The 25635-nt window shown below is 56.1% G+C and overlaps 2 protein-coding genes and 1 non-coding gene across 8 annotated transcripts in view; 1 reads left to right on the top strand and 2 right to left on the bottom strand.

Moving 5' to 3' along the window:
* Window positions 1-7787, top strand: part of SMARCB1 (SWI/SNF related, matrix associated, actin dependent regulator of chromatin, subfamily b, member 1) — a 36189-nt gene extending 28402 nt beyond the window's left edge. For both annotated transcript variants that reach the window (XM_038575823.1, XM_038575822.1), the window contains exons 8-9: window positions 6902-7033; window positions 7446-7787. In XM_038575823.1, coding sequence (XP_038431751.1) covers window positions 6902-7033; window positions 7446-7485 — 172 coding nt within the window. In that variant the 3' untranslated portion in view covers window positions 7486-7787. The remainder of the gene's footprint in view (window positions 1-6901; window positions 7034-7445) is intronic.
* DERL3 (derlin 3) lies at window positions 6515-12312 on the bottom strand. 4 transcript variants are annotated; one of them, XM_038575824.1, is made up of 7 exons: window positions 12152-12312; window positions 11991-12056; window positions 11837-11910; window positions 11606-11699; window positions 10979-11174; window positions 10342-10432; window positions 6515-7175 (listed from the first exon to the last, which is right to left on the bottom strand). In XM_038575824.1, exons 1-7 carry the CDS (start codon window positions 12242-12244, stop codon window positions 7070-7072), a joined length of 720 nt encoding a protein of 239 aa, XP_038431752.1. In that variant the 5' UTR covers window positions 12245-12312; the 3' UTR covers window positions 6515-7069. The 4 variants fall into 4 exon arrangements, with proteins under 4 accessions (XP_038431752.1, XP_038431753.1, XP_038431754.1 ...); XM_038575825.1 differs by having other exon boundaries at window positions 11991-12053; window positions 12152-12291; XM_038575826.1 differs by lacking the exon at window positions 6515-7175 and adding an exon at window positions 9987-10236.
* A 7748-nt stretch (window positions 12313-20060) lies between these two features.
* Window positions 20061-22790, bottom strand: LOC102152212. Of its 2 annotated transcripts, none has more exons than XR_005379434.1 (2): window positions 21673-22790; window positions 20061-20671 (listed from the first exon to the last, which is right to left on the bottom strand). It is a non-coding gene; the product is annotated as a basic proline-rich protein-like (transcript). The 2 variants fall into 2 exon arrangements; XR_005379433.1 differs by lacking the exon at window positions 21673-22790 and adding an exon at window positions 20766-21549.
* Between the last annotated feature and the right edge of the window lie 2845 nt (window positions 22791-25635).

Here is a 25635-nt window from a genome sequence, read left to right as displayed (position 1 = left end):
AATCCCAGGAGACTGCTTTCTTACTGCTTCCTGTAAATCTGAGCAAGAGAGAAGGAATGACCATACACTTTCAGGGCTTGAGATCATGGCCCTGGGAAACCACTGAGCTCTGTGGGGGTCCAAGCACCGCCTGTGCTCCCGACATCCGGCTAAGACAGCACATGTGTCACCTCGTGTAACCCCTCAGCTGCCCTACCGACCAGGTGGTCCTGCTTCCCAGAGTCCAGGCCTTGGGAGGAGGCATCAGTGAGCCACCGTGTGGTGGTGTCTGGCTCTCGTGAAATCCTGCTTGAGGTTGGCTGTGTGTGTCCAGGCATGCTAAGCTTGAGGCAAGGCCAATGGGCCCGAAGACCAGTCTGGGTGATCTTGCTTCCTGGAGTATGCCCTGAGGTCCTGTCCTGGGAGGTGGTGATATGGTACAGGTCATGAGAGTGACATCGACCCCAGATACCTCATCCCCCAGATGCCAATTGAGTCAGAATCCATGTTCTGATTGGCATATGCTGGGGGTGGGGGTGGGGGTGGGGGTGGGGGAGGGTTATGCAGCTCAAAGCAGCAGGACCCGGAGGATGTAGGCACATGGGGCAGCATCCCTCCTGCTCTGATCCGGGGGTGATCTGAGCCATCCTAAAGCCTTTGTCAAGCTTCAGGGTGTCAGCAGTGTGCCAGACAGCTCCAGAGCAGGCCCCTGTCAGGAGTGCCTGGTGGTAGCATGTCCTGACTTCCAGATGATCCCCCACCCCCATCCCTGTCTCAGAAGCCACTCAGGCATTCCAGTCGGGAGGACGGGGGTGTCACAGAGCTCTGTTCACTGCAGTCCGGAGTGCTGAGCGCTCAGGTGTCACATCCTCAGGATGGCAGGCAGGGCCACTTACTGGGGATGGGGATAAGCACGCATCCCCTCCCCAGCAGCCCAGGCCCACCAGGCAGGAGGGACACAGCCAGCCTGGGATCGGGGAGGCAGCTCCAGCGTCTCCTTTTTGCATCAGGATGGCTACCTGTGTTTTCCCAGCTGACCAGGCCTCATCAGCTCCTTACACTAAGCGTGGCCTGTTGTGTGTACTGTGTGTGGTCTGAGCAACCAGATGCACTAGAGAGAACTTGCAAGACAGGGAGGGGAGCTTAGGGTCAGAGGCTGGCTTGTTACACGCTTCATCGTCCAGGGAACAGAACTGTGGCCTTCTAAGGCAAGCAAGGGAGGGGATTGCAGCTTGACCCTGCCCCACATTATCGCCACCGCACCACGCCATCCCAGGAGCTCAGACCGCTCTTGACTCTCCCCAGGGAGACCAGTGTCAGCCCTTCTCTCTGGGCCACTCCCCGGGGGAAGTTGAGTGAGCTGCACGTGCCCAGGGCCAAGGGCCACTGGTCCGTGGAGGGCGGGACCAGGAGCCCCCACCTGGTCTCTGCTGCACAACAGCTTGGCAACTGCTAAGTCACATGACTCCTTAAAAGGGGCTTTAAATCCTGGGCCTCCATCAGCCCGTGTTGTAAATGCATGTGATATAATTATATGTAAATTGTGAATTCCCACAAACTGGTCCTGTCTGTCTCCCCAAAGACCAAGCTAGCATCTTGGACCGAGGACCAAACCAGTGCCATCCTCGGCGATGGTGGCATTGAGTTGTGTCCACAGTGGAGCAAGGCGAGCTGCTAGTCACAGGATATGTGTGAGCAGACGCAAAACGCCCACAAACAAGTCAGGAGAGGCAGGGCAGAGAAGAGGCTGCTTCCCTTCAGCTGTGGGACTGGCAAGACTGATGTGGACAAGCGTGAGGAGGGGCCCTGGCATGTGGCAAATAGATTAAAGGCCTTAAGCTCCTAGAGGAGAGCTGGACGACATAGAGATGTCCAGGGGCCAGCAGGGTGGAGCAAAGACAGTGAGTTGTTGGAGGGGGACAGGGTTCCACCACAGGAAGGGCTGGGCTGAGCATAGCATGTGAGGGTGTCAGACATTCACCCTGCGAGCTGCTTGCTACCTTGAGGAGAGTTACATCAGTAGAGTTACTGGTACCTCCTCTAGGCCAGCTCTGTGCCTGTGGCTGGGGACAGAGAAAAAACAGTACCCTGTCTAGGAGAGGGGACTTGTGTGCGGCTGCCAAAGGTTATCAGAGGCTGCAGCATGGGGTGAGGTGGCCAGGCAGGCTGGGAGGAAGCTGGAGACAGGCAAAGGGTCAGGGAACCTGGCCACTGGGCCTGATGGGGGACAGAAAGGTAGTGTCCCTGGCACAGATCAGTGTGGGGAGACACCGGGGTCATTTTGGACTTGCTGACTGTGAGCCACAGAGGTTACTCCTGGAACTCTGTCCACCTGACTAGAGCAGGGCTTGCTTGCCTGCTTGTCCTTTTTTATAACAGCTTCTTTGAGGTGTGATGTGCATCTGGTACGGCCCTCTGACCTAGCGCCAGCTGTTCGGTGCTTTATAGGATCTGCAGAGGCACAGCCCTCACAGTTTGAGAGCATTTTCATCATCCCAAAGGAAGCTTCTCCCCCTTTACCAGCCATCGCCCTGCCCCCACGGCTCTCAGCCCTGGGCAACTACTGATCTGCTTTCCATCGAGTTGCCTGTTCTGGGTACTCAGTATAAATAGAAATCATAGAGCACATGGTCTTTTGTGGCTGGCTCCTTAGTGTCATGTCTCCCCGTGGGAGCCTGTATCCGAGTTTCATTCCTTTTTGTGGCTGAGGAATATTCCATCATACAGTTGGACCATATTTTATTTTACCCAGCCAGCAGGTGATGGACAGTTGCGTTGTCACTTTTTGGCTGTTAACAGTAGTGCTGTGAGCATTCGTGTACAAGTTTCTGTTTGAACACCTGTTTTCAATGCTGCGGGTAGATACCTAGAAGTGGAGTTGCTGGGTCAGGTGGTAGCTATGTTTAGCATTTGGAGGGACTGCCCGACTGCTTTCCAAAGGAGCCACACTATTTTACTTCCTGCCAGCAGAGCCAGGCTTCTGGTCCCTCTGCATTCTTGCCAGCATTTGTTATCTGACTTCTTGATTCTAGCCATCGTAGAGGAGGGAGGAGTGGGATCTTGTGGTTTTGATTTGCTTCTCCCTGATGACTAATGACATTGAGCATCTTGGGTGCCATTGGGCACCTGTCTATCACCTTTGGAAAAATGGCTACTCAGGTCCCCTGTTTTTTTTTTTTTTTTTTTTTTTTTAAGGTTTTATTTATCCACTCATGAGAGAGACACAGAGGGAGAGAGAGGCAGAGACACAGGCAGAGGGAGAAGCAGGCTCCATGCAGGGAGCCCGATGTGGGACTCGATCCAGGGTCTCCAGGATCATGCCCCAGGCTGCAGGCGGCGCTAAACCGCTGCGCCACCGGGGCTGCCCAGGTCCCCTGTTTTTTATTTGGGTCACTTGTATTTTTATTATTGAGTTGTATTTCATTATTGAGTTGTAAGTGTTCTTTATATATTCTAGATACAAGCTCCATATCAGAGATGTGATTTGCAGATATTTCCTTCTACTTTGCGGGTTGTCTTTGCACTTTCATGACAGTGTCCTTTGAAACACAAAAATTTTATTTTTGTATTTTTAAGTTTTTTTTAAGTAATCTCTATACCCCACGTGGGGCTTGAACCTACAACCACAAGATCAAGAGTCTCACACTTCATCAGCTGAGCCAGCCAGGTACCCCTGAAGCATAAAAGTTTTAACATAGTCTGGTTTTTGTTGCTCGCACTTTTTTTTTTTTTTTTTAAGATTTTATTTTTAATCTCAACACCCAACGTGGGGCCCAAACTCACAACCCCGAGATCAAGCTCCACCAACTAAGCCAGCCAGGCGCCCCTACCTATGCTCTAAAAAGCATTACAAAATATGATACCCACGTGCTCGCTTCGGCAGCACATATACTAAAATTAATGTGATACCCACAAAACCACTGCCTAATCCAGCAGGTCATCTTGTCCTAATGCCATTTGTTGGAAAGATTGGTCTTTCCCGTGGTGTGGACTTTGGCACCACGGACAAGTCTGTTGACCATAAAGAGGATGATGTTAGGTTTTGTCTCCCCCTTCTCTCTGTTGAGTGGCCATGGACAAGTCATTTTCCTCAAAGGCTCTGTCTTCCTCGTCTGTGGAGTGGGCATAGTTGTGCTGCTTGACAGGCATTTTGTATCACGTGAGGGCATAAAAGTGAGGTCACACAGAGAGAACTCTACAAGCTGCACCACAGACACTCTCTCATCTCAGCCACAGCCTCCCCTGCCTGGGCTCTGCGTCCCCACCTGGACTCTGCAGGGGGGTAGGAGTATCTGGGATCCCATGTAGCCTTGAAGCCATGATGCACAATCTCCTCAGACGAGTGGGAGGCAAGGTGGCTCCCCCGCCTCTGTGTTTGTCCCAAACCCGAGGCAGGCCTGCTGGCTCCAGGCCCATTCTTACAGGGTTGGATAGAGCAGTTCTTATTTTAGAACAAACCCACTGGAGTGGAATCTTCCCAGAGCCAAAGGGAGGTAAACAACGGGGCCTCCAGGACCTACTCACGAGCTTTTGTTTAAATTAAGAGGAAAACATGTTTTGCTCCCTTCCGCGTGGGCTTGGCGCCTTTCATGTCTGTCCTCCCGAGGAAGGCGGCTGGGAGCCCTTGAGGTGAGGGATGATGTTTGGGTCTGTGGCTGGATGGTTCAGCATTGCCAAACCACTGCACTGGCTGTGGAACCACTGTCAGGAGCTGCTGAGGAGGGTTGGCCCCAGGATACTGCAGGCGGGGGCTTGGCACTTCCCCTGTCACTGGCCTCTGAGTCACCGGCTCTTTCTTGGGCTTTGGGGCCTAGCTCTGGCAGCAAGAGGTGAGACCCACTTCTGCAGAGGAGCCAGGGTAGCCCTGGGTGGCTGGTGATGGCCTCAGTCCATGCACTGGGCTGTGCCCCATCTGCTCACGGTCCTTGAGACGCCAGGATGAGGAGAGGAGCACGAGGGAGGCCAGAACATACCAGCTGGCAGCATGAGGAGCAGGGCCTCTAGTCGGGCCTGGGTGGATGACCCTCTCCAGTGGGCCACACACAGCCTTGGGCACAAGCTATAGGGAGACCGTGTGAACAAGGCTCCTGGCCCCTAGACATACATTGGCTCAGTGGACATACATTGGCTGCTTTAAATAACAGTAATCTTCTGAAAAGCTCTCAGAGCCACAATATTGTTCCTTTTTTCCAATTGAAGTATCAAAACCCAGGCTGTCCGGTCAGGGTCCTCTGGGTGCCTCCCCTGGGCCCTGCCTGCCTTTACTCTGCCCAGAGCGAACTGAGTCTTGCAAGGCTCCAGGCTGCAACTGGGCAGACATCTGACAGGGCTGGCCTTCTGGGGGCTGCCGAGCCTCGGGAGGCAGGTGCAGGCTGCCCAGCTGGAGCAGAGAGAAAAGGGCCTGATGAGGCCGGGGTGACGGTGGGAAGAGGGTGGGAGAGATCACTGTTAGGGCTATGCTGAGGCCTGCCTCCCAGGCCAGGAGTTGGAGCGTCAGCTCTGAAGCATCCTTGCCTCTTCAGCCTTCTGTCTGTCACACAAGCTTGGAAACCAAGGCCCAGGGAGCTGACAGCTCAGCTGTGTCCTCCCTCCCCTGACACTCCTTTTTTTTTTCTTTTGTTAAAGACTTATTTATTTATTTATGATAGACATGGGGGGGGCAGGGCAGAGACACAGGCAGAGAGAGAAGCAGGCTCCATGCAGGGAGCCCAACGCGGGACTCGATCCCGGGACTGCAGGATCGCGCCCTGGGCCAAAGGCAGGCGCTAAACCGCTGGGCCACCTGAGGATCCCCTCCCCTGGCACTCCTGTGTGTATCTCCCCCACCCCTACCTCCACCCCCACCGCTGTGTGTCCTTACCAAGAGGGTGCACAGGTGGCCATCCGGGTGGTCATCGAGGGACTGTGGAGTGATCAGGGGACAAGGGTCTCAGGCTTAGCTGTCTTCCCTAAGCAAATAGGCCAGCTCTCTGGAGTTTAGTTGGGCCAGTGAAATGCACTGAGGGGCAAATGTATGGAATATTCAGGAACAGGTCAGCCCAGCAGCCTTCTGTGATGAAGTATCAAGGCTAGTGGGTCTCGGCCCCGGGCACAGAATGGGGCCGACCACCCTCCCTTGCCTCCCCAGTGCCCTGGTCACAGGGAACCACCTCTGCTGGGAGCGCCCTGCCCAGGCTTCAGACCAGAGACAGCAGGGGCCTGCTTGAGAGTGCTTGGAAGAGAAGCTGTTGTTGTGGGGGACCTGGCGTTTCCTTTTTCATTTTTTTTTTTTTAAGATTGATTGATTGATTTATGATAGAGAGAGAGAGAGGCGGAGACACAGGAGGAGAGAGAAGCAGGCTCCATGCCGGGAGCCCGACGTGGGACTCGATCCCGGGACTCCAGGATCATGCCCTGGGCCAAAGGCAGACACTAAACCACTGAGCCACCCAGGGATCCCTTCATTTTTTTTCAATGTGAAATCTCAAAGGAATTTTTTTTAAAGATTTATTTTATTTATGTATTCATGAGAGACAGAGAGAGAGAGAGAGGCAGAGACACAGGCAGAGGGAGAAGCAGGCTCCTTACAGGGAGCCCGACGTGGGACTCGATCCCCGGTGTCCAGGATTATACCCTGGGCTGAAGGTGGCGCTAAACCACTGAGCCACCTGGGCTGCCCGGACCTGGCATTTCCGGGGACTGTGCCTTGAGGTTCAGGTGACAGGTGGATGACTGGGCCACTCCTGTCAGGAGTGCTGTTCTGAGGAGCCGGGCATAGAAATGGCCAGTGGGGAGGAGGCAGAGGAAGTAGCAGGAAAGGCCTGGGCCTTCCTGCCATGCGCTGGCTCCAGTGTTCTAACGGGGTGGGCACTGGTGTCTGGGGGGCCTTTCTAGCTGCTACTCTGTGAACCAGCAGTTACCACCCCCCATCCCCGGCCCACAGTGAGAACCCCCTCCCCACGGTGGAGATTGCCATTCGGAACACAGGTGATGCTGACCAGTGGTGTCCACTGCTGGAGACTCTGACAGATGCTGAGATGGAAAAGAAGATCCGCGACCAGGACAGGAACACAAGGTACCCCCCACCCCTCCAGGCCCCTTGAAGTTGGCTCTACCCAAAGGCAATGTCTTGCAGGCAGAGGAGGGACCCAGTGACCTGGTTTCTGGGAGACGGGCCCTGGGTGATAAGTCCCAATGTAGCCCCTGGGTGGGTTCCCCTGTGGGAAACAAAAATAAGCCCTCAGATTGGGTCTGACCACCGCCCAGACCTACCTGCCTGGAGCCCTGGAGAGGTGGGCTGGGTTGAGATAGGGCAGCTCCAGGGCCTCGAGCAGCAGACAGGCTCAAGCAGAGCAAGGAGGCTGGGGATCCCCCCACCATGTCCTAGCTCTGTCCCCACTCCACTGGCTGCACTAGAATCCTTGGGGGAGGGCAGCCACCCAGGTCTGGAAGCTGGCTCCGGGTCACTGCCTACTCTCCTCCTGCAGGCGTATGAGGCGTCTTGCCAACACTGCCCCAGCCTGGTAACCGGCCCATTGGTGCATGGCTCCCACGGAGCGTTCAGAAGATCGGACCGCCTCTCCTTCATCTTCTGGCAAGGAGGGAAAGGGACAGGCCGGGGCCATCCTGAGGAGTATGGGGCGTGGGGAGGGCTTCCGGTCACCCTCCCCTGGGCACACATTCCATTTGTTGGGCCCTAGTCGCCACCCAAGTCTCTGGTCAGAAAGAGGCCTCGTTTTTGAGTTGTGTTTTGTTTTTGTATAGGAGCCCCAGGTAGGGCTAGCAACACTTTTTAAATAAAGACAACAGGTCATGTTCATTTTTTCAAAGTGGTAGCATAAAAAATAAGAATGGGCACAAGGAGCAGGGCGTGGCTGGGGTGGTGTGTGGCCAAGGCTGGCATGCCAGCACGCTCGCCCTTCTCTGCCCGGGAGCCCCAGGTGGACAGGTGGGAGCTAATAAGGCTGCATCCAAGGCCAGTCAGAGCACAGTGCTGCTTTTCCTCAGGCCCCCAAGCCTGGCACCCGCCTGCTGTGCCGTCTCATACAGACGGGCAGAAGTGAAGTCATGAGGCTCACAGGGCAGGGGGCCCACTTACCTTTCAGTGAGAGCCCCCACCCCCACGCCCCCTTTGCTTGGCCTTGTGGAGCAGCTTAGGCTTTCCTGCTGTTCTTGGGCTCTGCTGTGTCCAGGCTGTCGTACCTCCTCCTCCCACCACCCCCGCTCCCCACCAGGAGCATTGCTTTCCTGGAGCCCCTTGCAACAGCCGTGTCCTCTGTGGGGGCTCCACAGGGGCATCACCAGCAGGGATGCCCGAGGGCCTGTGACTGGCTGTTCCAGCCCTGGCCGATGTGCACCGCTCTTGACACACCTCCCAGCAGCAGGTGGTTGGGGCCAGCTCCACCCCTGGCTGGTGCCATGAGCCAGGCCAGCTCCTCTCTGTCAGGTCAGTCATGAGGAATAAGGCACGTGGAGCAGCATGCTGCCTGGTGCCGGCTGTGGGGTGATATGGTGTGTTGAGAAGAAGGCATAGCCCTGGGCTTCGTCTCAGCTCTGCCCCCAGTGAACTGCTTCTTGTCTAACGTGGAAGTGTCCCCACTCCACAGGAGGGACGTGGGCTCGTGAGGGTGGCATGTGTGGGTCAACTCACTGTGCCGAGCACTGGCTGGTGTACTGGGCACATAGCCAGTCTTACCAGAGAACAGGCCCAGACCCCTAGCACTGGGCTGGTGCCTTCAGCTGCTGCCAGGTCTTCCCTGCAGGTCAGGGCTGCTCTGCTCCCCAGGAGCCTGGCAGCGGCATGATGGCTCCTGGTTCCCAGTCTGAGTCCCACACTGGCCGAGGGCAGAGCTCTGAGTAGGAATTGGGGTCTTCACTGCCAGGGTAGATGGGCCTGGCCCTCTGGGCTGGGGGTCCTCTGATGTCCTGGGACATGACAGCTCCTGGCTCCCAGGGAGTCTGTACTCAAGCCCCCTGCCCTTCATCCAGGAGTGCAACTTGCTGGAGGCCCACACTTAGGAGACAGTTGGGCTTCATGTGAGGCCTTGAACAAAGAGGAAGATTCCAGGCCTGGGCTTCACTGGCCGTGGAGACAAGTGGGCTCCCTTGCTGAAGGGTTTGCTTGGTCGTTTGCCCCTACAACTGATGGGATGGAATGAATCCTCCCCACCTCAGCCCCTCTGGGCGGGCCAGTGCATCAGGCCCAGGGGCTGAGCCCTCGCTTTGAGCACTCTTGGCCCACATTGCTGCAGAGCCAGCTGTGACTCCACAAGGTTTCCCTACAAAATTAAGGTCAGACTGCATGGTGAATACCTGTGTTTTCTGTGAACGTGACAGCCTATGGCTGGAGGAGCCCTTATGCTTGCTGCTGATCATCGGGGAAAAATACCGTAATTCAGACGGGTCTAGGGCAATAAGGAAAGTTGGCCATGTTGTCTGGTGCCTGCTGGGGATCAGATCAGGCTCCCACGGTCCTCAGTTAAAAACATCAGGGAGAGAACTTTGTAGAACTCTGTCGCGGTAAAAATTTCTCAAAGCTTTGTGGTCACAAGAAGGGCAAAGAACCCCATCCTGGCCCTGTGCTGCACCTGACCCCATGGAGCCTTGGCCAAGTCCATTAACTGCTAGAGAGTGGAGTAAAGGTCCACATGTTGTTGATGAGGGACAGGAAGAGCCAAATGAGGCATCAGCCTGAGGGCTGCAGACTGGGCTTGGCATGACAGGAACATCCCAGCTAATGAGACCTCGTCAGGTCCCTTGCTGCCTGGCGGGAACAGAAATCCGTGCAGGTGGGATTTGCGTGAAGCTCCATTGAGGCACTGGCAAAGTTGGAGTGAGAACCCCAAGCTTATCTATAAGCTCAAAGCTGCTGGGGAACCTTGGGCAGGTTCTTGAGCCCCTCTGGGTCTCCCATCCTACCATCTACAGTTGGCCTGAGAGGGCAGGCCAGGCTTGGTGGCCTCAGGTCAAGGCCAACAGCACCTGCTCAGCATGGAAGGGTGTGGCCAGCCGAGGCAGGGAGCCAGTGCTGCGGGCAGAGAAATGCAGGTCATTCTGTTTATTTGGATTGGCCCTGAACACCAGCCCAGTCTCCAGGACAGGTTGCTCTCCCTGTAAGTGGGAGATAGGGGTGGGATGGAGGCCTGCCAGAGGCCAGGAAAACAGGACCCTGGGGCTGTCCCTGGCCCTGGGTAGGGTCATTGCTGTAGGGGTCCTGGCTGCTCCTCCGGGAGGGGCAGGTAATTGGGGTCCTCCTGTGGGGCATCCAGTAGCAGCTTCCTGTAGGGAGGGGCCTGCACTGAGCTGAGGCCAGCAACGGTCCCCACGAGGGCAGGGAGCCATCTGAGGGAGGGTAAGGGGAGAAATGTCATCTCTAGCACTCACAGGAAGCGGGGGGTCAGCAGCAGCCTCTTGCCTCCAGGCTGGTTGGGGAAGACATCCTCTAGGAAGTAGTAAATGTGGCCCACCGCAATCCCTGTAGGAGAGCCAAGGACAGCTAAGGCCACCTTCCACAGTCCGGAGCCTGGGCCAGCATAGCCTGCTCCCCACCTCCATGCGCAGTTCTGGAGGCGCAGCCAGGACAAGTAACCTCGGGCCCCACAGCATAAGTACCCATGACAACCTGCCAGATGTTCTGTACTGCCAGCCCAGGGTGGGGCCAGGGTTGACCCTGAAGGGCAGGCTTACCTGGCCCAGAAGTGGGCAGGACCTGGGGAGGGAAGGGCCTGAGAACATGGGGGAAATAGGAGCCAAAGCTGGAATCTTGACGCCTATCCCCACCCTGGTGAGGACCCACATGAGCATCAGTACATCAGACCTGAAGAAAGGAAGCTTGTAGCTGGCTGGCTAGTTCAAGGGGCCAGAAAAACAGAGGAGCTGGCGGGGCAGGAAGAGGGGACGTGAGGACAGGTGAGAGATCCAGTGCAGGTGGGAGGGAGGGCTCTGGGACAGCGGCAGCCAGCCTGAGGTGGCAGGTGCCAGACGGTCTGTTTGGGGAGGGCAGGTGCACAGGCAGGCTCACCCAGCAGGTCCACGAGAATCGAGTTGCCCAGCAGCAGTGAGAAACCCATGAGCGCCCAGGGCAGGAATGGTGCATGGAAGGTGAGGAGGCCAAAGAAGTTGACCCTCACTCGGGGGTTGCGGCGGCTCCACACATACACCAGCATGACTGTGAGGGCCTGGCCCAGGAAGAACAGGCTGCCCAGGAGCCCCAGCAGCTGAGCCAGAGTCAAGGTGTGTGTGTGTGTGTGGGGGGGCTTCCCTGGTGCAGGTCTCAGAGCCCCTGCCCCGGACCCCTGGAATCCTCCCTCCTCCCCCCATGTGCCACTCCCCGATCAAGATGTGCCCTTCCGATCGAGGCCACGCTGTGGCCTTCAGGCTCCACGTGATCCGTCCTGCTTGTCCTCTGGGCCCCAGCCTGCGAGCACCCCAGCTGGCTCCGCTGCACCCGGCCCTGTGGTGGTGTGTACGGCCTGGAGAGCTGGCGCTGGCATCCGGAGCTGAGCACATGATGTATGCTAGATACATCCTGAGCTGGCGGGGACCGCCCTGTCCCCCTCCGGCCGGGGTGCCCATGTCGGCCCCATGGCCGACACAGGCTGGGCCCAGAGGCGCTGCGGCCTGAAGTTTCAGCGCCCGGGAAGGATACGGTCATGAGGACGCCCCCGAAGAGAAACATGAAGACGAAGTCGGCCGTGCGGCCGCGGAAGGAGCCCTCCTCCAGCATGCGGCAGTAGCGGAACCTACGGCGTCCGTGAAGGAAGTGCCACCCGGCAGAGCCTCAGTTTCCCCGCTCCGGGCCTCCCGCAGCCCGGCGAGCCGCCCCCCAGCCCGGCGGGCCGCCCCACCCCGACGCCTGGGGCCGCGCGGCGCAGGATACACGAAAAGCATGTTGAAGAAGAAGCTGAATCCCAGGGGCCCGAAGAAGAGGAAGTTGGTGACGAGCCTCCAGACCTACGGGGACCGAGGAGAGGCGGGCTGTCAGGCGCGGGCCAGGGGCCGGCCGACAGGTGCAACGGGCGGGGCAGCCTCACCTGGAACTTCCGGAAGACGAGGTGCGGGTTGAAATAGAGCTGGAAGGGGCTGAGGAGCTCCAGCTGCTGCGGAACCAGGGGTGCGGAACCCAGCGGTCACCATGGGGACACCCCTCCCGGCTGCAGCCGTGGAGACGCCCCCGCCCGCCCGCCCGGCTTACCACAGCAGCCGTGGTTAGGACGCAGGCCGCCGTGTAGGCCCGCGTCACCGCGGGCACCTGCAGGAACTCGGCCGCCAGCCCCTGCCACGCCATTGAACCTTCTCGGACACGCGTGGCCCAACCTGCGGCGCGCTCTTAAACCCGCCTCCAAGCCCCGCCTCGCTCCCGGCTTCGGCCAATGCGCGTCCTAGGCGCCGCGCGCCCAGGACGGGGGGAGGGACCCTGGGCCGGGTCGCCAGTAGGAGGAGGCAGCGGGCGGCCGGGGCGGGACAGGGGGGGTGGGCGGGTCAGGACTCGGGACCAAAGAGCGGGCCCCGCAGTTGAGCACGTGGCGGTTGTTGTGGTGCCGGCCTCGGCGACGCGGGAGAAGGTGCGGCCAATGAGGAGCGGGGCTCTTCGCGGCCCGCCAGGGAGAGCCAATAGCGAGGGGCCACAGGCTCTGGGGGCGGGGCCAGGGCGCCTCCGCGGGCGGAGAGGAGACCGGAAGGGGCGGGGCCCGCTCGGAGTCCACCTGGGCTGGCGGCCGCTCGGTCCCGCCTTTCCGGTCCCCGCCTGAGTTCCAGAGGGAGTGCCACCTGGCCCAGCACGGGGGACGCGCCCGGTGTCCGACCACCTCTTCCCGCCGCCGTCCACCTGACCCCCCGGCGACTCCCGTGGGGACTCTTCCCCGGAGCCCGCGTGCCCACCCGGGCCCTCGTCATTTTGATGGAAGAAACTCCTTCATTCATTCATTCATTCATTCAAGTCCACCGTTGATTGAACACCGACCGTGTGCCAGGGGCTTCCCTGGACGCGGAGATCCAGCAGCCGATAGGACACAGGAGACAGGCAGTCATAGGCCTGCGCTCACTGAGAGCGGGTGTTCACCGGAGCTGGAGCTGCCGCGAATAACGCCAGGAGTGGAGGGTCGGGTAGGGAGCTGTGCCGCCGGACGGGGTGATCTGGAGAGCCCCTTTGAAGAAGCGGCACGTGATTGTCACTTTAAAAGGTCCCTGTGGCTGCTGCAAAGACAGTAGACTGCCAGAGGGATCAGTAAGCAGCGGGAGGCTGCAAGGCACGGCGGTGGCTTGGGCAGGGTAGGGCCTGGAGAGTCGCGGAGGGGCTGGACAGAGCTGTGGGAGAGGAATCGAGGGTGACCTGCAGGTCTGAACACCGGCGGGTGGATGGTGGCGGCCTTTACTGAGATGAACGCTTTGGGGAAGGGCAGGCAGATGGAATCTCGTTCTGGCCCCGTTGAGTTTGGGGTGTCTGTGTGACATCCACCTGGAGAAATCCAAGAGTGGTGCTGGGGGAGAGGTCGGGCAGGCAGTCCAGTTGTGGCTGTCAGTCCTTGGTAGACCAGTGGCATTTGTGGCCTTGGGCCTGCGTGAGGTGTCCAAGGGGTGAAGCTAAATGGAAAAGAGGAGAGAGGCCAGGCATAGAGCTTACCCTTCCACAGTTAGGGAAGGCAGACCTGGCCAGGGAAGCCAGGGTAGGCTTGAGGGGGCTTCAGGAGCAAGGCAGTGAAGCTCACAGACACGAGGCCTGGGGACAGACAATGGGATGCAGCCATGCCAAGGTCCCTGTCACCAAGATCATGGAGGGGAGGAGGGAGAGGAAGGTGCACAAACAGAGGTACCTTTACCAATGTGGGGAGCTCAGGTGTGTATGTAAGTGTAGAAGATGAGGAATGTCCTGGACAGGGCCCCAAGTTCCCCCGAGAGGACTGGAAAGGCTGAGAACCGGCTGACAAAGGTATCTCAGGTGGATCCTAAGAAAACCAGAGTGCTAAGAGGGGTTCCCTAGGGAGTGGTTCAGGGGGGCCCCTGGTTCAAGGGGAGTGAAGGGGAGGGAGAGGCGGGGCATTGAAGGGGGATGTGCTTTTGGCTCCTGAGTGAGAACAGGTCTGGCCTGATACAGCAGGAACTGGACCAACATGCTGAGTTTGGGTGGTGGGAGGCCCTCTTGAGCAGCCTCCATTTTCCAGCAAAGCAGGCCAAGGTCACATTTGAGGGGGGCCCCGCAGAGTAGGTCCTGTCCTGGCGGAGGCAGGGCAGCAGGGTGGGGATGCAGGCCCTCAGACGCCAGGGCTGGCGCCTGCCAGTCATGAAAGCCATCCAGGGAGGTCAGGTTTCATGTCAGCGTGGGGAAGTGGAGGTATTCCTGCCTCCAGGCGCTCAGCAAGCTCTGGGCCCTCCACTCAGGGTCAGGCCGGGGCTAATAGGAGGGCCTGTCATTGTGGACAGGAGCGTCTGTCTCCCCTTTGATTGGGGCTGATAAGGCAGGCGCCTGGCCTGGGGAAGGAGAAACATTCCCCAGGAGGCATGGGGCCCGGGATAGGTGGGGACTGCCAGCCAAACGGGACAGCCAGGGGAACATGGCTGGATTCGATGCTCTCTCCTCAGAACCCTGGGTATTCTTAGGTGGGGAAACTGAGGCCCAGCATGAGGCCCAGCAGGGCCTGAGGCCGACCTCTGTCAGCAGTCCAGGCTTTTCCTGTCTGGTTTCAGGCCCAGGGCAGGTCCACTTCTCTGATGCAGGCATCTGCAAACAGTTATTTATGGAGAGAAGCCCTGGACACCACACGGTCCCAGGGGCCTAGAGATGTAGGCAGCCAGTATGCTGGGGCCTATTTGGTTGCCTGTCCTAAGCAGCAGGATGGCAGACCTGCCAGCTGGGCCTGCAGTCTCTCCTGCACTGAGGAGGGACTTGAAGGAAGGCCTATGGTCCCTGGGCAAGGTGACAATGAGCCCCGCTCCTCAAGCTGCTTCTCTGACCTTGCTGTGTTTTCCTTCTGACGATACAAGATGTGAGCTCAGTGCCTAACCCCTTCCCACACATGGACCCCAAACTGCAGGGGGAAGGCCTCCCCGAAGCTCCAGCCAGCCCCTCCCAGGAGCAGCTGTGTCCCCGTTGGCTCTTCCTGTCTGGGTCATAGGATTATTTTTAGCACCGAATCCGGAACCCACTCGGCAGCAGCTGCTCATGGCCGGAGAGCAAGAACAACAAACTGTCCAGGTGGGCTGTGTCAGACCTGGGCCTGGCCCTCTGAATTTGGTAGATTCCAGACTTTCCAGGAATTAGCAGGTCTCTGGGGTGTATGGGAAGGGATGAGGCAGTTTGGGGCAGAGGATGAATAGCATGAGCCAGGCCCATGAGGGGAACAGGCTGTGCAAAGGTCCTGAGGTGCCATGGTGACGGCGCAGAGCAAAGCCGAAGGCGTGGTGAGGAGGAGGGGCTGCCTGCAGAGGCTGAGCACAGCTGTGCAGGCTGCGGTCTCTGTCCCCAGGGCAATGAGGAGCCCTCAGAGAGTTTCCAGCATGGTGGTGAGGTTACATTCAAATGGCAGCTCTCAGGAGGAAGAAGGAGACAAGAATAGAAGCAGTCGTCTGAGTGGAGGATGACGACAGTGGCCTGCGGTAGGGAGGTGAATGACAAAGTGGGAGCAAACGTGCCAAGGATGAAGAAGCCATGAAGTGACTGTAAGATGGGTGGGACGTGGCGGAGGGCCAGGTTTCTGACGGAGATCCCCCACTGGCTTGGGACAGGTCAAGTTTGGGGTGCTGTGGGACATGCCCACCTCAGGGAAGCCCTCCCTGGTCACCCAGCTTGGTCTCCCGGCCGCTTGTCACCTGCAGCGCTCCCCGTGCCCACAGGCATGCTGCACCCGGCTCTGTATCCCTGGAAGTCCTCTGTGACCTCTGAGCCTCGAGAAGGCCAGCCTGTGCCCCAGGGCCGGATCTGGGCCTGGCACTGAGACCTGAGCCTGCCAGGCCCCCACCCTGGGCCTCTTTGTCCCTGCCTGTGAAATGGGCTGCTGGGAAGAGCCCATCTATAGAGCCTCCTCCAGCTTTAGTTGGTTCCACTGTTGGGGGGATCAGATTTCTGGGCAGCGGCCCCCTTCCTGTGACACAGTCAGAGCTGCACCCCCCACCCCCCACCCCAAGGCTGGTCTCTGCCGTGAATGAATGAGGGAGAACGCAGCAAGGCAGGACTCTCCCGGAGACTGGTTTTCTCGCCTGCCTCCTCCTGGCCCAGAGCTCCCTCACAGGGCGGCACTGGGGAACATTCCTGGAAGCCTCAGGAAAGGCCCAGGAGGGAGCCAGCAGGGTCTGGCTCAGGTGGCATTGTGGGGAAGATGTGGACACCCTGCAGGGAGGGGACGAGTGTCGTGGGCTTGCTGACAAGGGGCTGCAGGCAGGAGGGCTCTGGACTAGGACAGTGGGAGAGGGCACGCAAGGCGGGAAGAAGGGCTTGGGCAAAGGTGTGGAGGCAGGAAAGAATCCGTGTCTTGGGGGAGGCAAGGACAAGAAGGGGCCTTAGAGCCCAGGTCGTAACGGGTGCTCTGTACCCCTCACTTAAGCCCCACCACCTCAGTGGGTTCCTGGACCCAATTCCGATGCATGTGTGGGGGTGGGGGTGGGGAGTGTGTTCAGAGTTCCCCCCACCAACATGTGTCTTGAGCATTCAACTCAATTCTGATGCCTTCCACCCCGAGATAGCATCAGATTCCACAGGCTCAAGGCTCAGTCCCCCCAAGACCACCCTCCACTTCAGGCAGGAGTCAAAAGGTTGTTACTGTATTTCTTGGCTCTAAATCAGAGGTTCCCATGACCCCCCTCTTTGGGCTCTATTAATTTGCTAGAGTGACTCACAGAACTCAGGAAATCCATCACTAGATTACTGGCTTAATTCAAAGGACATGAAAGGACACCAGTTGGGGCACCCAGTTGGCTCAGTCAGTAGAGCCTGCCACTCTTAATCTCGGGGTTGTAAGTTCAAGACCCACATTGGGTATAAAAAAAATTACTTAAAAAAAAAAGTAATTACATTACTTAAAAAAAATAAAAGATGAAAAAAAAAAAAAAAAGATGTCAGTCAATAGCCACAGGAAGAGAGACCTAGTGGGAGCTCCCAAAGGGGCTTCTGCCCACATGGAGTTCAGGGTTCGGCACAGTGACAACATGGAAGCATTCTGGTTCCCCAACCTGGAAGTTCTCTGAACCTCACCTTTTGGGGGCTTCATTACATAGGCATGATTGCTTAAATCATGGGCCACTGGTCACCGAATCCACCTCCAGCTCTTCCTCCTCTCTACCCTCAGGTCAGGGGGGACTGAAATTTCCACCGCTACATTTGTGGGTGGTTCTCCTGGCAACCAGCCCTCATCCTTAAGCACTCTCCAAAAGTCTCCTCGTTAACATAAACCCAGCTGTGATGGGAAGGACCTTGTTGTGAGTAATAAGACACCCATTTCACCTTTATGGCTCTGAAGCATATTCAGGAACTGAGGATGAGAGAACAAATATTATAACAAAAGATGCTTCCCTTGTGCTTATGCTTCCAGAAATTCCAAGAGTTTGGGGAGTTGTGTGCAAGGAACTATGGATAAAGATGTACTATATGGGGACACCTGGGTGGCCCAACGGTAGAGCATCTGCCTTTGGCTCAGGGTTTGTGTGAATCCAGGGTCCCAGGATCGAGTCCCACATCGGGCTCCCCGTAAGGAGCCTGCTCCCTCTGTCTCTGCCTCTCTCTGTGTCTCTCATTAATTTAAACAAACAAAAAAAGGGACACCTGGGTCGCTCAGCAGTTGAGCGTCTGCCTTTGGCCCAGAGCATGATCCTGGAGTCCCGGGATCGAGTCCCACATCGGGCTCCCTGCATGGAGTCTGCTTCTCTCTCTGACTCTCTCTGTGTCTCTCATGAATAAATAAATAAAATATTTTAAAAAGGGTGGGGGAGGGAATCCCTGAGTGGCTCAGCAGTCTAGCACCTGACTTTGGCCCAGGGCGTGATCCTAGAGTCCCAGGATCGAGTCCTACATCGGGCTCCCTGCGTGGAGCCTGCTTCTCCCTCGGCCTGTGTCTCCACCTCTCTCTCTCTCTGTCTCTCTCTCTCTCTCTGTGTCTCTCATGAATAAATAAATAAAATCTTAAAAAAAAAAAAAGACCCACTATATGCGAGAATATATTTTGGTCATCCAAATGACCAAATATATCTATTTTTTATAAATCACACAATATGGCACTGCCACCTTACCAAGTAGGTTATTCTTACAAATAAAGAAACAGGCTCAGAGAGATTAAGTCACCTACTTGAGGACACTCAGCTAGAGAGAGAGGTGCCAAGACGCCAAGGTGCCAGTGCTGGCTTTGCCACCACGAGGAGTGATGGAAAGGACTGGTGGCGAGGTGGTGAGCCGGCCCCAGGGGAGCTCAGCACAGGGAGCGACAGGCACGACCTGCGGGGCAAGCCTGTGGAGGGTACCAGCGACCTGCCAGTGTCCTGCAGCCTCACCCCTTCTCCAGCCAGAGTTGGGAGGCAAAACCTCTCTGCGTCTCTGGGCTTCTGTGTCTCCACCATGAGCCTCTGCTTCCTCGCTGATGCTCCCCTGCTGAGCAGCGTGGGTGCTGGCTGTCAGCCTGGGCCTCAGTTTCACCGTCTCTGACCCCTGAGGCCTGGATGAGCCGGTCCTTTCCCAGCCTCAGCTGCCCGGCCAGCCGGAGCTCGGGCCCAGCTGTCTCAATCCTCAGCAATTGCCTTTCATTCCCACTTCCTTCTGCGACCGCTGCCCGAAGGTCAAAGCCACGTCCGGCCTGCCACTCAGAATCCCAGAGCATCTGGCCGACGGCTCTCCCTGGCCTCCGCTACTTTCCGGCTCGGCGCCGTGGGTGGTGGTTTGGGTGGTTCAGCCAAGTGGCAGGGCCGGGATGCCAGTGCCGGCAGGAGAAGCGCAAGACGCGGTACAAAGATGGGCCAGCCCTGTGACTGTGTGTCGCTTGTCTGCATACCCGGGAGGCCACGAACGTGGGTCTGGTTCTTGCGGCCCTGAGGTGACTGTGGAACCTGATGCCACCCTGTTCAACAGTCTTCCTGCTCATTACCAGGTCGTCAGGCAGCGCTGGCCTGTGGCCTGTCCCCCGCTGGCCATGCCACCAGAATACCCCCTCCACACTCTTGGCTTACCCGAGCTACTGGGGCCCCTTTAGCAAAACAAACACACAATTAAAATGGCAAGATGAGGGCACCTGAGTGGTTCAGTGGTTGAGTGTCTGCCTTTGGATCAGGTCATGATCCCCGGGTCCCAGGATGGAGTCCCACATTGGGCTCCCTGCAGGGAGCCTGCTTCTCCCTCTGCCTGTGTCTCCGCCTCTCTCTCTCTGTCTCTCATGAATAAGTAAATAAAATCTTTTTAAAAAATTAAAATAAAATGGCAAGATTAGGTGCAAAAAGGGAACATTTACTTAGAGAACTCAAAACAAACACTACATTCATAAAAGCTGACAAATACCACCCAACATCATAAAATCCAGAAGGAAATCCCTCTGTCTTCAGAAGCCTGTGGCCAGGGGGCCTGGTGTGGCCAGGTCAGGTAGGGGCTGATAAGGCAGCGCACCCGCCAGCCAGGCCCCTGCTTGTCCCCTCTGGGCAGCGGAGGTGGGAGGGCTCCATGAAGGGGTGAGTGTGGACCCAGGAAGGGGTGGACTGCCTATTCAGCTCCCACGTCCCCACCCTGTGGCAGGTGGCCCAGCCACAGGGGACTGGCCCCTTTGGTGCCCTCCCGTCTCCTTCTGCCCTGGGCTCTGCTGGGAGGGGTCCTCTCCTCCCCAAGGAACCCAGGATTCAGTGCTTCAGACTCTGGCCTGACCAACCCCCCTTAATCCCCCCACCCCCCCTCACATACCCCCCCACCTCCCACCCATCTCCTCCAGATGTGGGCACAGCTGTATTTTTAGAGGAGCCAACCACAAGGACATTCTTTCCTTCTAATTATGAGGGCTTCAAATTTCCTAGCAATCAGTCTCATTGTCCCGCCCTCAAATATCAAAGGGTGGCCAGCAGGAGGGACGCTTCAGCTGGTTGTAGTCCTTCCTCACTCCCTCCCCACCCCCCTCTTCCCTCTCTTCTTTCCCTTTCTTCTGCTTTTTTTTTTTTTTTTTTTTTTTTGCACCATTAAATTGGAAAGGAGACCCAGAACTGAAAACTGTGAGGAGGAGGGTGCAGCAGGATTTGGGGTGGACCCAGCAGGAGCTGCCCAGAACCTTGCCTTCTGCATCCCTACGCCCCTGGGGATGTCCAACTGGGCTGCAGCCCCTCTGGGTTCACACACCCAAGGTAGGCCCTGTTTGGGACAAGTGTGGGGATCAAGAGAGGGTCAGGTGCCTGTCCTCAGGCTGCTCAGTGCAGGGCGGGTGAACAGACACACAGGGGCCAGAGGACACAACCCCTGTGCGGTGGGCAGGTCAGTTATGATGTCCCCATTTTACAGGTAAACAACAGAGGCTTGGGAGAGGAGGTACCTGTTAGAACTGCAGGAGCGCCCTGAGTGTTTGCTGCAGCTCTCGCGATGTGCTTGGTGGTGGCTCGCTGCCACCCTCTCAGCCTGGTGTCCAAGGTCAGCAGGCCTCCTGACCTCTGCCCCCGTGGGTCCTTGGGAGGCTTCTGGTGAGAGGCAAAGGTGCTGGTCCCTGTCCCGGTGGGAGGAACAGGAGGGGCTTTTGACTTTGAACCACAGGCTGCTCCCATTCTGCAGCACTTCCTGGAAACCGGACAGAAAAGGAAACTGAGGCCCAGAGGGCTAGGAGGCAGGCCCAGGACAGGTCAGCCTTAAGTCGCGAGCTAGGCACCCCCACCTGGAGTAGCGATGCACCCAGTGCTCGGTCCCAGTGATGGCCTGGCCTGCTCGTGGCCTGAGCCCTGGAGAGAGGTCCAACCTGAGCCCGGGTTCCAGGGGAAGGCACTAGCCCAGGCCACCGGCGCGCCCGCAGGGTGCAGAGGGCGTGGGTTCAGGCGCCACCAGGCAGGCTTCCCCGGGCCCTGGCCCCCGGGTGTGGCACAGGCTGGGCGCGCAGGACCGGCAGGGGGACCCAGGGGGTGGGTGCAGGAGGGGGCGCCTGGGTCCGGGACGGGAGGGGGTGGTTTGGGGGCCGCCCGGACCAGGAGGGGCACTGACACAGGCCTTTGGGTTTCCCTGCCACAGCGGAGCCCCCCACCGGGGCGGAGGGCCGGTTCCGGGCCGAGAGGCGGACGGAGCTCGGGGACCCGCCGCGGCACAGCCTGGGCTCTGTCGCCCCCTCGTGGCCGAGCGGGTCTGGGCGGCGGGGGGAAGCCGGGGACCCAGCGCGGCCGAGTGGGTCCGGGGTGGGGGGTCTGGAGGCCGGTTGGGGACCCGGGCAGAGGCCGCAGAACCGGGGCGCCGACCCCCGGGAGTCACGCCTACTGGCCCTCCCGTATTATTTTCAGTGGGAGCACACTCCTCCCTGCTTCCTGCTGAGTGCCACGGGCGGGTCCCCGCCGGCTCTGGGCCTCAGTTTCCCTCCCTGCAGAGTGAAAGGCCCGGGCTTGTCGGAGGGGCGCGGAGGCGTGGACTCGCACCCCGGGGAGACGGGCCACCTGCTGCTGCGCCTTTCCTAGGGGGCTGCGGGCGGGTCACCCCGCCTCCCCTCCCCTCCCTCCCACCCCCTCAGGAAACCAGCTAGGTGACACAAATGCAGAAAGCCAAGGACTGGAAGGGTGAAGGGGTGTTCTTTCCGCACACACCCCCAACTCCAGGGTGCTTTGGAGGCCCTATGCATCTGGGCCAGCAGGGGACCCCATCGGGCAGGGTCGGCCCCTGACTTGGGATCCGAGGAAAACCAGCTCAGCTTCCAGCGGAGTTGTGTCACCAGTCCACGCTTGACCTTGTGGGGTCTCAGGTGATGTGGGAAAACAAGAGCAAAAGAAAAAAATAATTGAATTTCCTTACTACTTACAGCCCATTGGCAAGTCCTTGAAACAGGCGAGCGTCCTTTCGCTGGGAGCTCAGCTGCACCAACGTTAATAGGTTTGCAAAGGGCAAAAGGCCTGACCCCCTAGGATCCTTTAAGGTCTTCTTTAACATATAAAAATTATTTTGAAAATCTCCTTTATCTCTACCCCCCAAGTTACATGTTAGCAGTCATCCCCCAAGCATATGGCCCACTGATACACCCCTGAAGGGTCTCATGACTAGGGTTTTACTAGACAGTAATAAATGACCTTTTCCTAACAAGAGCTAGCCCCCTCCAAGTCCTGGAAAACTTGCTTCTAAGTTTTACACTTATGCTCTCCCTAACCCCCTCCCAACTTAAAAGTATATAATTGTCCACTCCTCATCACCCCAAAGCAGCTCTTTCTGCCCACAGGTCCTGTCCCTGGGCTTTAATAAAACCACCTTTTTGCACCAAACATGCCTCAAGAATTTCTTGGCCATCCACTCTGAACCCCACCAATTTCTACATCATCAGGTTCTTGTCTGTAAAGGAGACTGTAGCCACCCACAGAGGATTGTTGAGAGGATTAGCATATAGCTTGGGGCCACCTCACACCTTGACCTTCACACTCAAGGTTAAGCTCCCAGTTAATGTTTGCTGAGAAGAAACCTCAAACTTCCAGGCTTAAGGATAATAATTAATGGCTGGGAACCTAGGCACATGGGGGCTGACTGCGGTGAGGTGTCAGGTGGCATTTTGGGGAGAAGGGAGGGCAACTGAGTATTATCATAGTAGTAGTCCATAGTAGTAGGGCTGCCTGGGTGGCTCAGTCTGTTGAGCATCTTGATTTTGGGTCAGGTCATGATCTCAGGGTCCTGAGATAGAGCCCTGTGTGTAGTCTCGTGCTCAGCAGGGAGTCTGATAGGATTTTCTCTCTCTCTCTGTGTCCTGCAGCCCTACTCCCTGCTCATGCTCTCTGTCTCTCAAATATATGTCTTGGGCAGCCCTGGTGGCGCAGCGGTTTAGCGCCACCTGCAGCCTGGGGTGTGGTCCTGGGGACCCAGGATAGAGTCCCACGTGGGCTCCCTGTGTGGGGCCTGCTTCTCCCTCTGCCTGTGTCTCTGCCTCGCTCTGTGTCTCTATGAATAAATAGGATCTTTAAAATATATATATATATATAAATCTTTTTAAAAAGATTTTCTTTATTTATTCATGAGAGACAGAGAGAGAGACAGAGACACAGGCAGAAGGAGAAGCAGGCTCCATGCAGGGAGCCCAATGTGGGACTTGATCCCAGGTCTCCAGGGCTGAAGGCAGGCGCCAAACCTCTGAGCCACCCAGGGATCCCCTCAAATATATAAATCTTTATTTATTTTTTATCTTTTTTTTTATTTTTTTACTTATTTATTCATGAGAGACACAGAGAGAGAGAGGCAGAGACGCAGGCAGAGGGAGAAGCAGGCTTCATGCAGGGAGCCTGATGTGGGACTCGATCTTGGGTCTCTAGGATCAGGCCCTGGGCCGAAGGCAGACGCTAAACCATTGAGCCACCCAGGCTGCCCTATAAATCTTTAAAAAAAAAAGTTAAATCCAGTTCTGAATTTAGTAGTATCCCAGCACACTCTCAAGCTTTTACTACATATGCATATATTCCTATCTAAGACATAAGGTTTTGTATATTTCCAAATATAAAGTATATTTCTTAATATAAAGGCTTTAGGGATGCCTGACTGGTTGGGTCAGTGGAGTGTGCAACTCTTGATCTTGAGATTGTGAGTTGAGTCCCACGATGGATGTAGAGATGACTTTATTTTTTTTTAAGATTTTATTTATTTATTCATAGAGACAGAGAGAGAGAGGCAGAGGGAGAAGCAGGCATCACACAGAGAGCCTGATGTGGGACTCAATTCAGGATCTCCAGGATCACGTCCTGGGCTGTAGGTGGCACTAAATCGCTGTGCCACCGGGGCTGCCCAAGATGACTTTAAAAAGTAAAATCTTTAGGGGATCTCTGGGTGGCTCAGCAGTTTAGCGCCTGCCTTCAGCCCAAGGCATGATCCCGGGGTTCCAGGATCAAATCCCACATGGGGCTCCCTGCATGGAGCTTGCTTCTCCCTCTGCCTGTGTCTCTGCCTCTCTCTCTCTCCCCCTCTGTGTCTCTTGTGAATAAATACAATCTTTAAAAGTAAATAAATAAAATATTTATAAAATATATGTAAAGGCTTTATAATCTGTACAATTTTCTGCACCTTTATCCAGGCTGTGTTTTGATTTCACCTAATTTTATGTTAATGTTGTTCCTCTAGTTCATCATTATCTACTGATGAGTGGCATTCTCCTGTAAGCCACAATTCATTTCTCCATTTTCCTGATGATTGACATTGGGGTTGTTAACAGTTTTCTAATATTACAAACAATGCTGCATATATGAACAGAAGTTCTTGAGCATGGGATTAAGAGTTCCTCTTTAAAAAAAAAAAAGATTTTGGGATCCCTGGGTGGCTCCATGGTTTAGCGTCTGCCTTTGGCCCAGGGCGCGATCCTGGAGTCCCGGGATCGAGTCCCACGTTGGGCTCCCGGCATGGAGCCTGCTTCTCCCTCCTCCTGTGTCTCTGCCTCTCTCTATCATAAATAAATAAATCTTAAAAAAATAAAAATAAAAAGATTTTATTTATTTGAGAGAGAGAAAGATATAGCAGGAGCAGAGGGAGAGGGAGAAGCAGACTCCCTGATGAGCAGGGAGCCCAATGCAGGGACTCTGGGATCATGACCTGAGTGGAAGGCAGATGCCTAACTGACTGACCCACACAGGTGCCCCAAGAGTTGTTGTTGTTGTTGTTCTTCTTCTTCTTCTTTTTTAAGACTTTATTGACTTCTTTATATATCTGGAATACTAATGCTTTTTTGGTCATATGCTTGTGGACAACTTCTCCACAGCTACTTGGTAGCTCTTAGTCTCACCTTTTTATGGTATCTTTTAACATAGATTTTTAATTTTATAATTATTTTTTAAGTAGGCTCCATGCCCAACATGGGGCTTGAATTCATGACCCTGAGGCCAAGAGTCTCATGTTCTAACAGTGAGCCAGCCAGGCACCACTAGATTTTTATTTTTAATGATGTTAAATTTTCATAAGAAACCTCATGTTTTGGGACACCTAGGTGGCTCAGCGGTTGAACATCTGCTTTTGGCTCAGGATGTGATCTCACAGGGACTGGGATCGAGTTCCACATCAGGCTCCTTGTGGGGGGTGGCCTGCTTCTCCGCATTCCTGTGTCTCTGCCTCTCTTTCTGTGTCTCTCATGAATAAATAAAATCTTAAAAAAAATTTAAAAAAACCTTATGTTTTATCCTTCTTTATCCTGAGGTTATCATAGAGGCCGTTTTTAGGCAACCAATTTGAGCAATAGATACCTAAGTAAGGTAGAAGGACACACAGTGATCACCTACCAGCTGGCTGAATATAAGCAGGCCCATTAGGTGACCCACTTCAAAATATTCAGGCAGCCCAGGTGGCTCAGCGGTTTAGTGCTGCCTTTGGCACAGGGCCTGATCCTGGGGATCAAATCCCATGTTGTGCTCCCCGCATGGAGCCTGCTTCTCCCTCTGCCTGTGTCTCTGCCTCTCTCTCTCTAAATAAATAAAATATTTAAAAAATATATCCATAAGCCCTGGCTAGACAGCTATTTGAGAGGAGAAAAAATAGCCTTTTTTGAAAAAAAGAAATCTATTTAAATAAAATATTAGCAACCGAAGCCAACAATGTGTTAA

The sequence above is a fragment of the Canis lupus genome, chromosome 26 (genome assembly GCF_011100685.1).
Source record: "Canis lupus familiaris isolate Mischka breed German Shepherd chromosome 26, alternate assembly UU_Cfam_GSD_1.0, whole genome shotgun sequence".
In the NCBI taxonomy this organism is placed as follows: domain Eukaryota; kingdom Metazoa; phylum Chordata; class Mammalia; order Carnivora; family Canidae; genus Canis; species Canis lupus.
Note: the sequence above shows the minus strand (reverse complement) of the source record. Positions and strands in the feature narration are given on the sequence as shown.